General features: G+C 43.7%; 1 protein-coding gene and 1 long non-coding RNA gene across 5 annotated transcripts in view; one reads left to right on the top strand and one right to left on the bottom strand.

Moving 5' to 3' along the window:
• Nucleotides 1–15,135, bottom strand: part of LOC123776395 (contactin-associated protein-like 3) — a 178,769-nt gene that overhangs the window by 51,047 nt on the left and 112,587 nt on the right. For all 3 annotated transcript variants that reach the window (XM_045772334.2, XM_045772335.2, XM_045772337.2), the window contains exons 11-12: nucleotides 9,549–9,655; nucleotides 5,381–5,500 (exon numbers count right to left, since the gene is read on the bottom strand). In XM_045772334.2, coding sequence (XP_045628290.2) covers nucleotides 5,381–5,500; nucleotides 9,549–9,655 — 227 coding nt within the window. The remainder of the gene's footprint in view (nucleotides 1–5,380; nucleotides 5,501–9,548; nucleotides 9,656–15,135) is intronic.
• Nucleotides 271–6,873, top strand: LOC123776396 (uncharacterized). Of its 2 annotated transcripts, none has more exons than XR_006775336.2 (4): nucleotides 271–806; nucleotides 1,349–1,447; nucleotides 2,846–5,751; nucleotides 6,294–6,873. It is a non-coding gene; the product is annotated as an uncharacterized LOC123776396 (long non-coding RNA). The 2 variants fall into 2 exon arrangements; XR_006775337.2 differs by having other exon boundaries at nucleotides 273–806; nucleotides 2,846–3,054; nucleotides 5,623–6,873.

Raw genomic sequence — 15,135 nt, 5'->3', positions numbered from 1 at the left:
AGTGCAAAAAAGCAAAGTGCAATAAAATGAGGTATGCCTATATTTAAAAAAGCAAATGCAAACTTATAATATTCATAATATGTTTAGTTATCTGAATTACATCGGTCTCCCTCCCTAGTCTGAGGGTCTGTGAGAGAAGTTCAATCCCTCTGCTTACTCAGACACGGTGTGGCGCCAGGAAGCCCGCAGCATAGCAGTCAAGTGTGGAGGAGGAGTGAATGAACGCCTGAATGGAATGTGTGACTGGAAAGGGAGGGGTCTGATTGTGCTGAGACAGGCACTGCTGCAGAAGACAGAGGTGAAAAACAGAGCATCTATACAAACACACAAACATACAAAGCATAGCAGCGTGGCTTGACTGGTGCCCCTTCCAGAGAGCGCTGTTTTTAAATTAATGTGAGCTGTATGTGAAGCAACTGGGCTGACTGTCCTCTGTCACACCACGCTGCCGGCGGGAGGCCAGTCGCAATTCCTGTCACAGGAAGAAGGCTATTTAAGAAACACCGTGGCTCGGTTCGCATCCCCGTGATGGAGTCCATGGTAACAACGAGCAAGGAGTGCTGGGTTACTGACACGCTGAGTCCATGAATCAGGATCTGAGCGGGGCAGTGGCAGGTGTGCAACAGACCAAGTCGTCGGTTTGTTCATCAAGCCCCCTGTTGATTCGTCTGAACCTGATGTGGAGTCACTGCTCCGCCTGCATGCCGTCTCCTCCCCGCGACAAGTGTTCCCATGGCGCCACGTCTGGGAACCAGCTTCTGGAGCGCAACTACGAACACAGCAAAGGACAACACGCAGGGTTTCAGGTGGGCACAGGCGGCCCCACTCTCCCGGGGGGAGAGCCATGGAGCTCACATCTCTCATTCCGCCATCCAAGAAGTTATGTTCTGTCTCTTCTGCTTAGAAAGGGGATCTGTTAACAAATGACACAAACAGTCCCTCCAAAGCAGTTTATTTTTTTTGCTTTTGTTGTTTTTATTTATTTATTTTTTAAAAGATTTTTATTTATTTATTTGACAGACAGAGACAGCCAGCGAGAGGGAACACAAGCAGGGGGAGTGGGAGAGGAAGAAGCAGGCTCCCAGCGGAGGAGCCTGACGTGGGGCTCGGTCCCATAATGCTGGGATCACGCCCTGAGCCGAAGGCAGATGCTTAACAACTGCACCACCCAGGCGCCCCTGTTTTTGTAGTTTTTATACTAAAGGTACTAAAATTTATGCAGAGCATATTCCAGCACTAGATGCTTGAAGACTATTACCAAGGATATAGTTTTAGCCATTGGTTTAGAATTCTGTGTTTTGCATGTTTCTCCATTTGTTTATAGTAGAGGATACTTAATTGTCCACAGGCGTGGTAGCTCCATGGAGAAGGTGCACTCCACAGCGGACGTATTTCCAGGCTGGGAGAAGAAGACCAGGATCTCAGGTCTTCCACTGTCAATAATGAGGTTTGTCAGGGGGCACCTCATGGGATCCTGATCAGGAAGGACCGTTCCGATGTAACTCTGGTTCATTTCTGTATTTTCCCAGGGATCACCTTGCATTTTTTAAACTTTCGATTAAATACTTTGCAGTGTAGCTTCTGCAAATATCCGTTGTCTTTGGATCGGCCTCTGCCTTTCTCTGCCTTTAGCATCTTGCTTTCCTTATGGCTTTGAGTTTCACAAAAACCCTCGGCATTTAACATTACTTGGAAATCCTCTCTGCAGTATTTTTTAACTCCTGCTCCCCATCCTGCTTTGTGTGCACGTGTGTGTGTGTGTGTGTGTGTGTGTGTTTTCCAGGTTCCATCTCAATCCTAATTCATGGAACTTTAGAACATTTATCTCATCACATAAAATATACTCACTTCTGGAGTTTTCTGTTATGAAAGGCAACTATAAACGTCTCTAAAAAACTTAATTCTCCAAAAGGTCCTGTGATGCAATGATCTGTACTTAATGCTTGGTCAAAGTAATATGAAGACATACATCGTTATAAGTATGACTTGATAATAAAAACATACACCATACCAATCATTAAATTATTACCCCTAATTTTCATGAATTCCTACACACATACACATGCACACGTGCAGGCTTTAAAGCTCTTAAGACTTTCCAGGATTAGAGAGTTTGGCTGATGGTTCATTTACAGAATCACTGCCTTCGATACCGTCTTAAGGTATGTGGACGACTCTTGTTTTTGCAGCGCTGTGGTGGTTCTTTAAATCTCACCCACAGCCGCCTGTACAAACGGGAACAACAGGACAATGGTCCTGGACAGAAAAGTGAAGACTGGCCCCAGAATTTTACATCTGCGTTGGCTTTATTTGTCCCTTCTGTGATGCGCTTTGCTCTCTTTCCATTTTAATTCTGGTGCACACAGAGCAGGCGGTGAAACCGAGATCTTCCGCCCCATGGAGGTGGCTTCTGAACTGTGTGTACATCAGAATGTCTTGGGAAGCTTCACAAAAGCACAGCTTTTCCTGGGACGCGGCCCCAGAATCTGTGCCTGCCCAGAGGAGAGCTGCCCCTCACTGGCCAGTGCACAGGGGTGTGGGGACCCAGAGACGCCCCCTGTTACTGTGGGATGCGGGGCAGCGTCCGTCAGTCACCGCAAAGCAAATGGGAGCCGGCTAGTCGGTTCAGTTAATTTGTAAGGCCACTCTCCACAGTGTATTTTTAGAAGTTCGTATTGCTGAGGATGTTACAGCCACCCAGTGGGCTTTCAGATGACACGTTACACTTGTTTTTATGACCAACGGGTCCTCGCTCACTAGACGAACAGCAGGCAACCCAAACTTCACCTAGTTACCGCGGGAATCCTGGTATTGCTTCTCAGACCTGCTTCTTCCCTGCTTTCAGGGCTCGGATCCAAACAGAAGACTGTCCTCCTCCAGGCACATCCCGTCCACCGATTTGGACTCTGACTTCCTCCCCTCCTCCGCTCCTCCGCTCCCACCTGCTTGGCGCCACCACCGTCTTGGCTCCGTTACGGGAGGGCCCCGCTCTCCGGTCTCCTTGCTCCCTCCTGGCACAGCATGCTGGGTAAAGGCCCAAACTGCTTTGCTAGTGTGAGTCCTGGACCTGTCACTTTCCAGCTTCATGACTTGAGGGCCACCCTCTGGGCCCTCCACCCACGTTTGTCCAGCACACCAGGCTCCCCGGGGAGCACTCCCTCTGCTTGAAGGCTTGCAAAGGTTTTCGCAAAGCTTTTTTTATGTGGTTGGTTCAAACGTAACTTTCAAACTGAGTGCTTTCCTGATCCCTCTATTTAAAATTGCGATCCCCCCCACGTCTGTGCCCCAGGCCCCCCGCCGTATTCAGCTTTGTGCACCTGCTGCCCTGCGCCAGGCCACCCACTCCATTAGCTGCTCTCAGTGGTTTGGTTCTGCACACAGACATGCGCACTGTTCCGGGGAAGGGTATGTCCTACTTCACTCCCTGCCGCGGTCACCGCCGTGCCCTGCGCACAGTGGGTACTGAGGACAGAGGTGTTCAATGTTGTTAGGCACTTTTTTTTCAACTCTTCAGTTTTGTGCCCAGTTTTACTTGGGCATTTCTTCGAGTAACCCAGGGGAAGGAAAATGATTCACATCCTCAGCAGACAGTCTGCAAGGCCTTCGTCTTGTATATAAATTCACCACGAGGGTTAACCAGGAGATTTTACCTTTCCCTTCCTGTATTTAGAGACTCCTTCTTGCCTCGAGGATTAAAAAAAAACAAAAAACAAAAAACAAGCAAACCTGGCTTATATATCATCAGATACTTTCCTGTGTTAACCAAAATCAAAAGCTGAGCATCTGTTCTTACTTTCTCTTTGCACTTTGACGATAAGTACTCTTCCCTCTGGTAGTGGGTTCACTTTGAAAAGGTAGCAGCAATGACAGGCAATCGAAACACATCAGTTATGTTATGAAATTGGTATTAAAACAAATGTCTTTGAACCAGTGGTACATTGCAAAGGCGTTTTATAAATACACACGAGGAAGGCATCCTGGTTATGCCTGGACCACGTGTCCACTTGGGATGATTAAAATATTTTTCTTTTATTATAACCACACACTGCAGACAATCAGGCAATTAGCTGTCTGTTATTCCTCTTGGCAGCAAATGTCTTTTTTTAATAAACGTGACCTCAGCCTTACCAACCCTGCCAACAGTTAATTATCAAGAAAACAGCTTCAGTCATTGAAAACTTACTCATCTTTGCAATGTGCCAGCTGGGATCATTTCCACTTTTCTATGGATCTTGAAATTTTTCAGTGTGTAAGGAACTTTGCTTATAGGACAAAATACATGAAAATCTTTAATATGTCCTAGACTTCTATGATAATTGAGCCTGTGATTGATAAAAGTAGAATGCTTTATTGGGATGCCAGCATCTTTATTTAGCTTTCCCTGTTCTTGGCATTCACTTGAGCCATGATAATGCCAGCAAAACAAAGCAGAAATTGAATAAGTTGAAGGCCTGTTATAACCACTGGAGCCCAGAATATCTAGAAAGATCCCTTTGGCCGTTTCCTCACATACTTTATAGATCACACATCTTTCAATAAAGGCAGGTCAATATATTTATCTCTTACCATCACATTGCAATGTTTTGGTCAGTATCTATGATAAAATGCTTGCCCCAAAGCCCCAAACAGCCATACATGCCTCTGGCACAAAGTTGGGGGTAGTTTTGGGGCTGGAAGATATAATTGATCCAATTCAGATCAAACCATTTGATTCACCACTGCCAAAATGCTCAGATTTTATATATAAAGGGACAGTATGTATAAAAACTTCACCAGAACTTCCAGCTCATCAGAAACCACCATCATAAATTCCCCCATCAATAACTCCTTCCTTCTAGAAACTGCACCCCTACCGGGGTGCCATGTAGCCAGAGCAGAGAAAGCAAATTATAACCAAGTCATGGTTACCTGAGAACCATATACAGCTGACTCTTTCCTGACCAGCATCTCAGACTTTTCAGGGTCAAACCCTACAGTTGTAGAAGCACCTGCTAGGTCCACACCACTAAAGCACCACGGGAAGTTTTGTAAAGGAGGGTTGTTTCCTTTCTGTTGCTGAAATGTGATGTGAGCACAGAAGAGAAAATGTGGCTACTGACACACACACAGACACGGGTGTAAAAGAAGCGTTAGAATTTGCATCAATTCCATGGGCAGCTGTCATTCACCATGGTGGAGGCATTGGTCCTTCACAGAACTTGTTTACGACACACCTGTATCCATCCACCACATATAATTGGATTTCTAGGGAAAATGAACCATTGCTTATACATAGGTGCACAGGAACACGTACGTTACTCTACGAAGTAAAACCTCTTGGTTTTGCACACAGCAACCAATTACACGAGCTTAACTGGCACAATAAAGCTTATTAGCGTACCTGTCATGTTGCAATATACAAGAGCAGGTCCCAGCGGGCCACTTCCGTCTGAATCGATATAGTAGAGCCCTGAGGAGTTTCCTCTGTGCTTGTGGGCCTCACAGGACTGCTCGTACAAAGCTGCAAAGGACAGGGATCTCAGACAAGGGCTGCAACAGGATGGATCCCTCCCTGTCGTTAATGATGGGATAATTTCCCCAGTGATACTCATTATGCCTTGCTCTCGTGGACATTTTCTCTAGGAGAGTGTTCCCCTGTGTCAATCAGGCAGCATGAAGACTCTGAAACTTGGAGCGAAATATTTTAAGAGGTATCACCGTGTGGATCTGAACCCTGCCTGCTCTGGGAACAAGATTCTTTCCAAAACCATGGTAACTGGACTCATACTATGTATTTCTATTCTGCTTCATAATATCTAAGCATCTGACATGCACTGGCTTCGTCTCCGTAAGTGATCTGTTATTACCTAATAACTACATCGATGTATTAAATTACTCAGTAATTATACCCTCTGTTTACTTAAAACAATCTACACATGCAATGCATTGTTTTCCAGATGAGGCTTATAAATCGCCAACTCTCCTTCATTCCATTTATAAGGTGTGTTTTGAAAAGAAATTTCCTTAAATGCTTTTGCAAAGGATGATTCAAGCAAATTGAAATTAAATATATATACATATATATGTGTGTGTATACGTATATATATTTATTTATTTATATGAAACGTCTCTTGGTAATTTCAACGTATCCTGATTCTTAGTTGAATTTTTTTATATGTACACTAAATATTTTGCTATCACAAGGCAAGTGATTAACATCTGCAGATGATGGACTTAATTAACACTCAGAATAAGTTTAAATGACTAATCAACTGAGTAATACCTCCCATGTGCACCACTCATTTCCTTGACAGGAAAGACCCTTTGAAAACCTGAAAAGTGGCTAATGGCAGCCAGGAAAGAAGAACAGTTGTGGTTGTGACACAGTGGGGACTGGATCTCTCACCCACCCTAAGGATGAGGCCTGGCATCCATGAGCACAGACCCAGCACGGGCCAGGCAAGAGCCACAGAGCAGAGTGACCCTAGCAGGAACAGAGGGGGCAGAGCGGGGGCCGAGAATTGATGCCATTCTACACTCACTGGATTATCTTCCTTTTAAAACTCTGCCTATTTCGAAGAATGAAGAAAATCCTAGAGAGGGGGTGGGGCAGGGCAGGGGGATTATTTTTCCCCCTTCTCGCGGAAGAAGATCAAAGTAACGTTCACTTGCCCAGGGATTTTGCAAAATAAAACATTCTTTTATAAAATATGGCCGAGCGTCAAGCGTGTCAAATAAGATTGGCCCCCATCAGTAGCACATGAAGCACCAGCTACTCTGATGGCCCCAGGGACAATATGGATTGCCTTCCCAGACGTGCTGGCGTTTTGTCCCCTCGTGTTTATGTTCCCACAAATACATAAATATGCTCGTAACCGCCTAGAAGAGGGTGCAGAGGGACAGACACAAAGTGATAAAAGTGATTACGTGTGGGTTGGGGCTGAACCTGCCTGGGGACCAAGGGTAGAGGAGGAAACGCTGGGAAGACACCTGCTCTATGTGTGAATGCAGACGCAGCTATTGGGCACTTACACCAAAAACTAACAGCCTCTGATCCCTTACTGCGGATTTGGAAATATCTCACCTTCACTTTGGTATACAGTTTGAGAACGACAATGAAGTCCGTTCAGTTATTAGACCAAATAGAATTTATTAAGTCCACAAGTGAAAGACCCTTTATATAACACCTGTGAATTTTTAAATCAGAGCTGTTTGGAATGATGTTTAAATCAGAGTTACTGATAACACTTCAGCAATCGTTCCTTAGTCATTGATTTTCTGTAGGTATCTGCTCTGTGTAAGACACCTTGCTAGGTGTGATGGGGAGACACTGTATGTAAGAGGCCGCCCCCATTCCTAGCTGCAACTCTGGACCAGTCACTCAGCCTCAGACTTTCCAGATGTCCAGCTCCTTCCAAACAAAGGGTTGTCTTGGCAAATTCTTACCTGACACCATAACAGCAAATAGAGATGCAGGTAGAACTGCTCTGGTTGAACTTATGGGATTTTTAGGACAATGAGTCACCTCCCTTTGTCTGTAAGAGCCTCCTGGCTCCCCTGTGGAACCCCCTGGGCTGGGGACTGGGTCTTCTCATCCCAACACTGATGCCTGCTTCTCTGGGGTTCAGTTCACATAAGGTTGGATACATGATAATCCATGCTCTCCCTTGGTGAATTTTCATGTCATGCTGTCCCTCTAAAGACCCAGAGAGGGTTGATGTGCTACAAAAGAGGGGACTCAGAAATGTCGGCAGTCACTCTGGAAAACAGTATGGATGGTTCCTCAAAAAGTTGAAAATAGAGCTACCCTCCAACCCAGCAATTGCACTACTAGGTATTTGCCCCAAAGATACAAAGGTAGGGATCTGAAGGGGCACCTGCACCCCAATGTTCATAGCAGCAATGTTCACAATCCCAAACTATGGAAAGAGCCCAGATGTCCATAGACAGATGAATGGATAGAGAAGATGTGGTCTATATACACGAAGGAATGTTACTCAGCCATCAAAAAGAATGACATCTTGCCATTTGCAACAACATGGATGGAACTAGAGGGTATTATGCTAAGTGAAATAAGGCAATCGGAGAAGACAACTATCATATGATTTCACTCAAAATTGGAATTTAAGAAACAAAACAGAGGAGCATGGGGGAAGGGAGGGAAAAATAAAACAAGACGAAATCAGAGAGGGAGAAAACCATAAAAGACTCTTAATCATAGAAAACAAACTGAGGGTTGCTGGAGGGGAAGGAGTCGGGGGTTAGGATAACTGGTGATGGACACTAAAGACGGCATGTGATGTAATGAGCACTGGGTGTTATATAAGACTGATGAATCACTAAACTCTATCTCTGAAACTAATAATACAGTATATGTTAATTAATTGAATTGGAATAAAAGTAATTTAAAAATTGTCATCAGTGATACATAAAAAAGGAAAAAGTAGAATAAAAACATTAACAACAAAAGCCAATAATTAGAAAGCAATGAGGAATTCGGGGCTCTGTCGTAAGCTTCTAATAGGTAATAATTTAGGGGTCAATAAATTTTGGTTAGCTGTGAAATTGAGAAAATAATTCTTCAGGAAAGAGACTGGTGTTCAACATGGAAGAAATGGGATGGAGAGGTGGTCGCAAGCCCTGGCTGTCAGCTGTGTCACCACAGCGAAGGGCTGACCTCTCTCTTTCTGCAAGCGTACAGTGTGGAAAATAAAACACTTACCTTCTAGGGCAGTTTTGAGGATTAAAGGAGCTGAAACATGCAGAACTAGAGAGAACTGGGATCCCACAGGCATGTGGTAAGTTCCCAGTGCATTACCCACCACCATCATCAAAGAGCATCAAGACTGCAAGGGACCTGAATGATTACCCGGCTTTTGGCTGACATCTAGAAACCCCACCATGTTAGTTCCCATCCTGTGCTCCTCCGGAGACTCTCCTCATTTGATTTTAGAAATACCGACAATCAGTAATTTGTCCTCTTTATTTTGGCAGACAGGACTTGAGAACCAAAGTTGGGTCCAACTCAAGAAACAGAACAATTAACACCATCATGCCATCTAGATTGCTTTTTGTATTTGGGGGGGGTTGTTTGTTTGTTTTTTCACTTTTTGCTATATTTTATCTTCCTATACTTATTTTCCTTTGCTTGGTACTTTCTTTTTTTTTTTTCCTGTCCTATTTGATAAAACAGATTTCTGTAAGCTGCCTTAACATCACTAGGAAATAAAACTGATTAAAAATAAACTAGACGAGGGCACCAAGGTGGTTCAGTTGGTTAAGCGACTGACTCCTGATTTTAGCTCAGGTCATGATCTCAGGGTCGTGAGATCGAGCCCCATGTCGGCTCCACACTGGGCTGGGATTCTCTCTCTCCCTCTCCCTCTCCCCCGCCCCTCCCCACGTCTAAAATAAATAAATAAACAAACCAGACAAAAATTTGTCTCTAAAATACCTACTTGTTGTTGCTTTCTAGCACACGGTTGCACAGATACAGACACATACACACCAAGTCACGAAAGGGAAAATAGAACTGCATGGAAATCCAAACAGTCAGGTGTGAGGCTTACAGGAATGGCAGGTCGCGCCCGTGTAGCCCGTGTGCGCACAGTCACAGGAGAAGGTGTCCCAGGACTGGGAACATTCGCCCCCATGTTCACAATAGCTGGGCAAACACCTACAAGAAAACAGATACACCTGCTATTTCCCACATTTGGTCAGGAGAAAATGCTAACCTGTTACAGTGAAAGATGGTACTGAGGTGCCTTCAGGAGAAGAATGAGACCAGGAACAAAACTTGCTGGGTCTGTCAAGAAGGTTTCCTCATGCAGTACTCACCACAGCCTAAGAAACCCACTAGATGCTACCAATTGTCCTATATTGGCAGCAGATAAATTTTCCACACATTGCGTTACATTAAAAAAATGTGTTTGCTTTTTCAAATAAGGCAAGATCGGTTTCATCCATGATCAGAGAGACAAAGTGCTAGCAATGGCCACAGGCAGCCACACTTGTTCCCCTCCCTATTTCCATGTCCTTGCAGTGGGACCTGCTGATCCTCCCACCAAGAGGCACAGCCTACTTCAAACTGGGTTGGGCATGGGACCTGCTCTGACAAATGGGGCATTAGCAAACTGATACATCAGAGGCTAGAAGAGTGTTTGGGAGGTGAAAGACCTGCACCCAGAAATGATAATATATTGATGAGAGAAACCAGAGATGACACAAACCAATAGAGAGACATGCTATGTTCACGGATTGGACGAATGGTATTGTTACAATGTCCATACTACCCAAAGCAATCTACCTATTGAATGCAGTCCCTATTAAATTCCAATAGTACTTTTCACAGAACTAGAATAAAAAAATCCTAAAATTTGTATGGAACTACAAAAGACCCTGAATAGACAAAGCAACCTTGAAAATGAAAAGCAAAGCTGCAGGCATCACAATTCCAGACTTCAAGTTATATTACAAAGCTGTAGTGATCAAAACAGTATGGTGCTGGCATAAAAACAGACACACAGATAGACACAAGAACAGAATAGAAAACACAGAAATGAATCCACATCTATATGGTCAATTCATCTTCACCAAAGCAAGGAAGAATATCCAGTGGGTAAAGGACAGTCTCTTCAACAAGTGGTGTTGGGAAAACTGGACACAACATGCAAACGGATGAGACTGGACCACTTTCTTACACCATATACAAAATCAAATTCAAAGTGGATTAAAGACCGAAATGTGAGACCTGAAACCATAAAACTCCCAGAAGCAAACATAGGCAGTAAATCCTTGCAACATCAGCCTTAGCAATATTTTTCCTAGATATGTCTCCTCAGGCAAGGGAAATAAAAGCAAAAGTAAACTACTGGGACTACATCGAACTAAGAAACTTTTGCACAGTGAAGGAAACCATCCACAAAACAAAAAGGCAACCTGTTGAATGGGAGAAGATATTTGCAAATGACATATCCAATAAGAGGTTAGTATTCAAAACATATAAAGAACTTATACAACTTAACACCAAAAAAAACAAGTAATCCAATTAAAAACGGACAGAAGACATTAACAGACATTTCTCTAAGAAAGACACCCGGATAGCCAACAGACACGTCTCGTCACTCATCACCAGGGAAATGCCCAACGAGCTATCATCTCACTCCACTCAGAGTGCTAGCGTCAAAAAGACAAGACATAACAAGGGTTGGGGAGAATGTGGTGAAAAGGGAACCTTTGTGCACTGCTTGTGGGAATGTAAATTGGTACAGCAACGATAGAAACAGCATGGAAGTCCCCCCAAAACTAAAAATAGAAATAACATATGATCCAATAATTACACTTCTGGGTAGTTATCCAACAAAATAAAAAACATGAATTCAAAAGGATATGTGCACCCCTATGTTTGTTGCAAGCATTATTTACAATAGTCAAACATGGAAGCACCTACGTATTCACCAGTAGATGAATGGATAAGCAAGATGTGATATATATATATACTCAGTGGTTTATTACTCAGCCATAAAAAATGTGAAATCTTGCCATTTGATACAATATGGAGGACCAGGAAAGTACTATGCTAAATGAAAAAAGTCAGATGGAGAAAGACAAATACCATATGATTTCATGTGTATGTCGAATCTAAAAAAAAAAGCAACAGCAACAAACAAATGAGCTAACAAAAGACAATAAAAAAGATAAAGAGACTCATAAATATGAGAGCAAACTAATGGTTGCCAGATGATGGGGGAGGGAGAAGGGAAAATACGTGAAGGGGACTAAGAGGTACAAACTTCTAGTTATAAAATAAATGACAGGGATGAGAAATACAGCATAGAAAGTATAGTCAATAATATTGTAATAACTTTGTGTGGTGACACATGGTAACTACACTTCCCAGGGTGAATGTTTCATAATGTATATAACGGCTGAATCTCTAAGTTGTACACCTAAAACTAATATAATACATCAACTGTATTTCAATTAAAAATTAAAAGAATTTAAAAAGTTAACTCAAGTTGGATCATAGGCCTAAATGTAAAATACCAAACTGTTAAACTCCCAGAAAATAGCACAGGAGAAAATCTAGCTGACCTTGGGCTTGGCAATGACTTTTCAGATATTGTCTATGAAAGAAAAAATTGATAATTTGGAGTTCATTAAAATTTAAAACTTAAGGGAATGAGGATACAAACCACAGACTAGGAGATAGTCTTTGCAAAACACATATTTGACACAGGATGGATATCCAAAATATAGGTAAAACTCTTTTAAAATTCAACGATAAGGGCAATGAACAACCAATTAAAAACGAAGTCAAAAGAGTCCAAGGATCTGAGCAGACGCCTTACAGAAGAAGATAACGAGATGGAAAATACACATATGAAAACATGCTCAACATCATTAGTCATTAGGAAAGTGCAAATCAAAACCACAACGAATCACTTCACATCCACTAGGGGGGCTGTCATCCAAAAGACATAATAACAGGTGTTGGCAGGGATGAGGAGGATTTGGACCCTTCTACATCACTGTTGGGAATGCAAAATGGTACTCTGGAAATCAATCTGGAAGTTCCTCAAACAGGTAAACACAGAGTCACCAATGACCCAGCCATCACCCCACAGCCACTTAGCTCATCAGCTTGTGATTCTGTCCACCAGTGTGTACGTCATCTACGGTTTTCTCTTCCCTACTTCAGGCCATTATTCCTTCTCACATGGGTAGGCAGCTCCTTACCTGGCCTTCTGGCCACCACGCTCTCTCTGTGGCCCACACCCAAATCATCTTGCCCGTCAGCAGTATTGCTTAGCCGTGCAAGTGGCTTCCTAGCAAAAGGCCTCAGTGATTTCCCAGAGTACCTTAGATCAATGTCCAGATTTCGAGCTGGCCAGCGGGCCTCTCTGGTGTAACCCTTGCCCAGCCAGGCAGCCCCATCTCCCGCCATCCCCTGCTCCTCATCCTCAGACTCCCAATTCCTACAGTAGCTGTGCTCAAACAGGCAGACTCACGGCTGCACTTGGGGCTTGGCCACATGGCCATACCTTCGCTGGATGTCCAGCCTCTCTCACTTGACTGACGGACTCACCTTCTACCCTAGTGTAGGTGTCTCTCCCTCCTCTGACAGCCCTGCCTTGTCCCAGCGCAAATTAGGCAGCCCTCCCACGTGTCTCCACAAACCCCCCCAACTTCCACTTCGGTCTACTAATCTCCTCTAAAAACCAACGCGTACAGTGCGTGATGTTGCATTTAGCATCTAGAAGACTTGCTTGGCCAAAGTCCACAGAGGTGGGAAAAGTGGCCCCAGTGGTACAGTCCATGCCTAGAGGGGTTCAAGATGGCATTCCTGTGATCCTAAAAGAAACCTGGAAAGGACCATGTAACCTGAGTTATATGACATGAAATCCTAATGTCCAAAACACAACTGGTGTAAGACACAATCCCTCCTCACGGCTACCTCGTCCCCAAAGCTTTGTCCCCAAGAACCCACCACTTTCCCCGTACCATGGGAGCCTCAGGACGACAGAGCCCTGTGTGCATGAGTCCTTGTGTGGCTCAGGAAGCTCTCCTATATTCCCAGCAGATTTCAAACATCTTTTCATAACTTGCTGTGCTGTTGGGCCAGGAATGCTGTTGTGCATCATGAATTATTAACTCCCATGCTTGATGGATAAGAGTTACAAAATCACCTGCATTTTAATAATAAACCTCAGTGTCACCTGAGGACACCGTGACTTGCTCTGGACAGGCAAGGTGTGAGCTGCTGGAGGGCCGGGCTCGGCACACAGCACCCGGCAGGAGCCTGGGCGTGGATGGTTGCTCTGCCGTATTTTTACATGACTCTATTTCATGGTGGGTTGAACATGGAGGTAGGTATGGCCTGAAGCAGTAAGGAAGAATGAACACTTTTAGTAGTGGAGGATAAGGACACGTTTTCAGATGTTAAACCATAAAAACCATAAAATATTATAATTATTGACTGTATCAGCCAAAGTGCCGATAGCTCTTTTCATACCCACTTACAGAGTTGCCATGAACCTCAATTTCTGCTTTAAGCAGAGAAGGTAACTTAACATCCCAGATCCCAGAGGTCTCCATCCATTGTTGGTACATATTTCTAAAAACCATTTTTAGGTGTGCTATGGAAAACCTTTCTAATTTGGTGATATATAGATACACACACACAGGCAACACCAGGCATGCTTTGTTGTTGCTTTTTTGGTTTGTTTTTGGTTTTGGGGTTTTTTTGGAGGGGGTTGGCTAAAAGACCTTTATGCACAAAGGGCAACATGCATTTCTTATGTGAGAGAAATACTGTGATTACATCATGCTTTGTGAGGGAGTCCCCGGGGCACGGAAGTGACTTCCTATGAGCTTCACAAGCTTCACAGCTGAACCGACAACCTGACCCCTGACCCCTGACTCTCCTGAACCACCGATGGCCATTCCCATGGGTGAGGACTCTACCCTACCTCCAAGCGAATATTTCTGAGCCCCTTCCCAACACCAAGATTCAGGATTCCAGAGCTGGCTGAAGTTATGACTCACAGATGAAGCCAGTTTCTATGCCAGCATACATTTCATAATCTGAAAATCAGGATTCAGAGTTTTTGCCTAATTTTTTGGATCTCTTTCTTCCCCTACGAAATGAATAGAATGTAAACTATACACGTGAACATCTGCATTAAAGAAATCAAGTTCTTATGATATTTCACGACCTGGAATTTACGGTTTTCTAAGACACTGCCAAATTGCAATGCGACTTTCAGTTTATTGGACACGACATGGAATTCCAATTAGTGTTAAACTGGGAATAGATTTACTGCACAAAGCACTTTGCAAAGCGTGAACTTTGAAGAGGTTGGCCACGCACGGACGCGGGAGGGTGTCTGGAGTGTGCTTGTTTATTCAACAGGAATGTAAGGCAGGCCTACTGCAGGGAGGTCAAACATACCAGGCACAGAAAAAAATTCAGTGTGTTACAGCTAAGCCATCCCTTTTCCCCAGAAAAACTGAAAGTCAGATAGCAGGACAAAGAAGACAATTTGAATCAAGTTGCAATGCTTACCGATTTTAACGTGCTACTGTTTCAAAGCCTCTCCATTATTTTATTGAGATAAAACTAACTTATAACATTATATTAGTTACAGGTGTACA

Source organism: Ursus americanus, chromosome 34, assembly GCF_024610735.1.
Source record: "Ursus americanus isolate L20-20 chromosome 34, mUrsAme1.1.p, whole genome shotgun sequence".
Taxonomy (NCBI): Eukaryota; Metazoa; Chordata; class Mammalia; order Carnivora; family Ursidae; genus Ursus; species Ursus americanus.
Note: the sequence above shows the minus strand (reverse complement) of the source record. Positions and strands in the feature narration are given on the sequence as shown.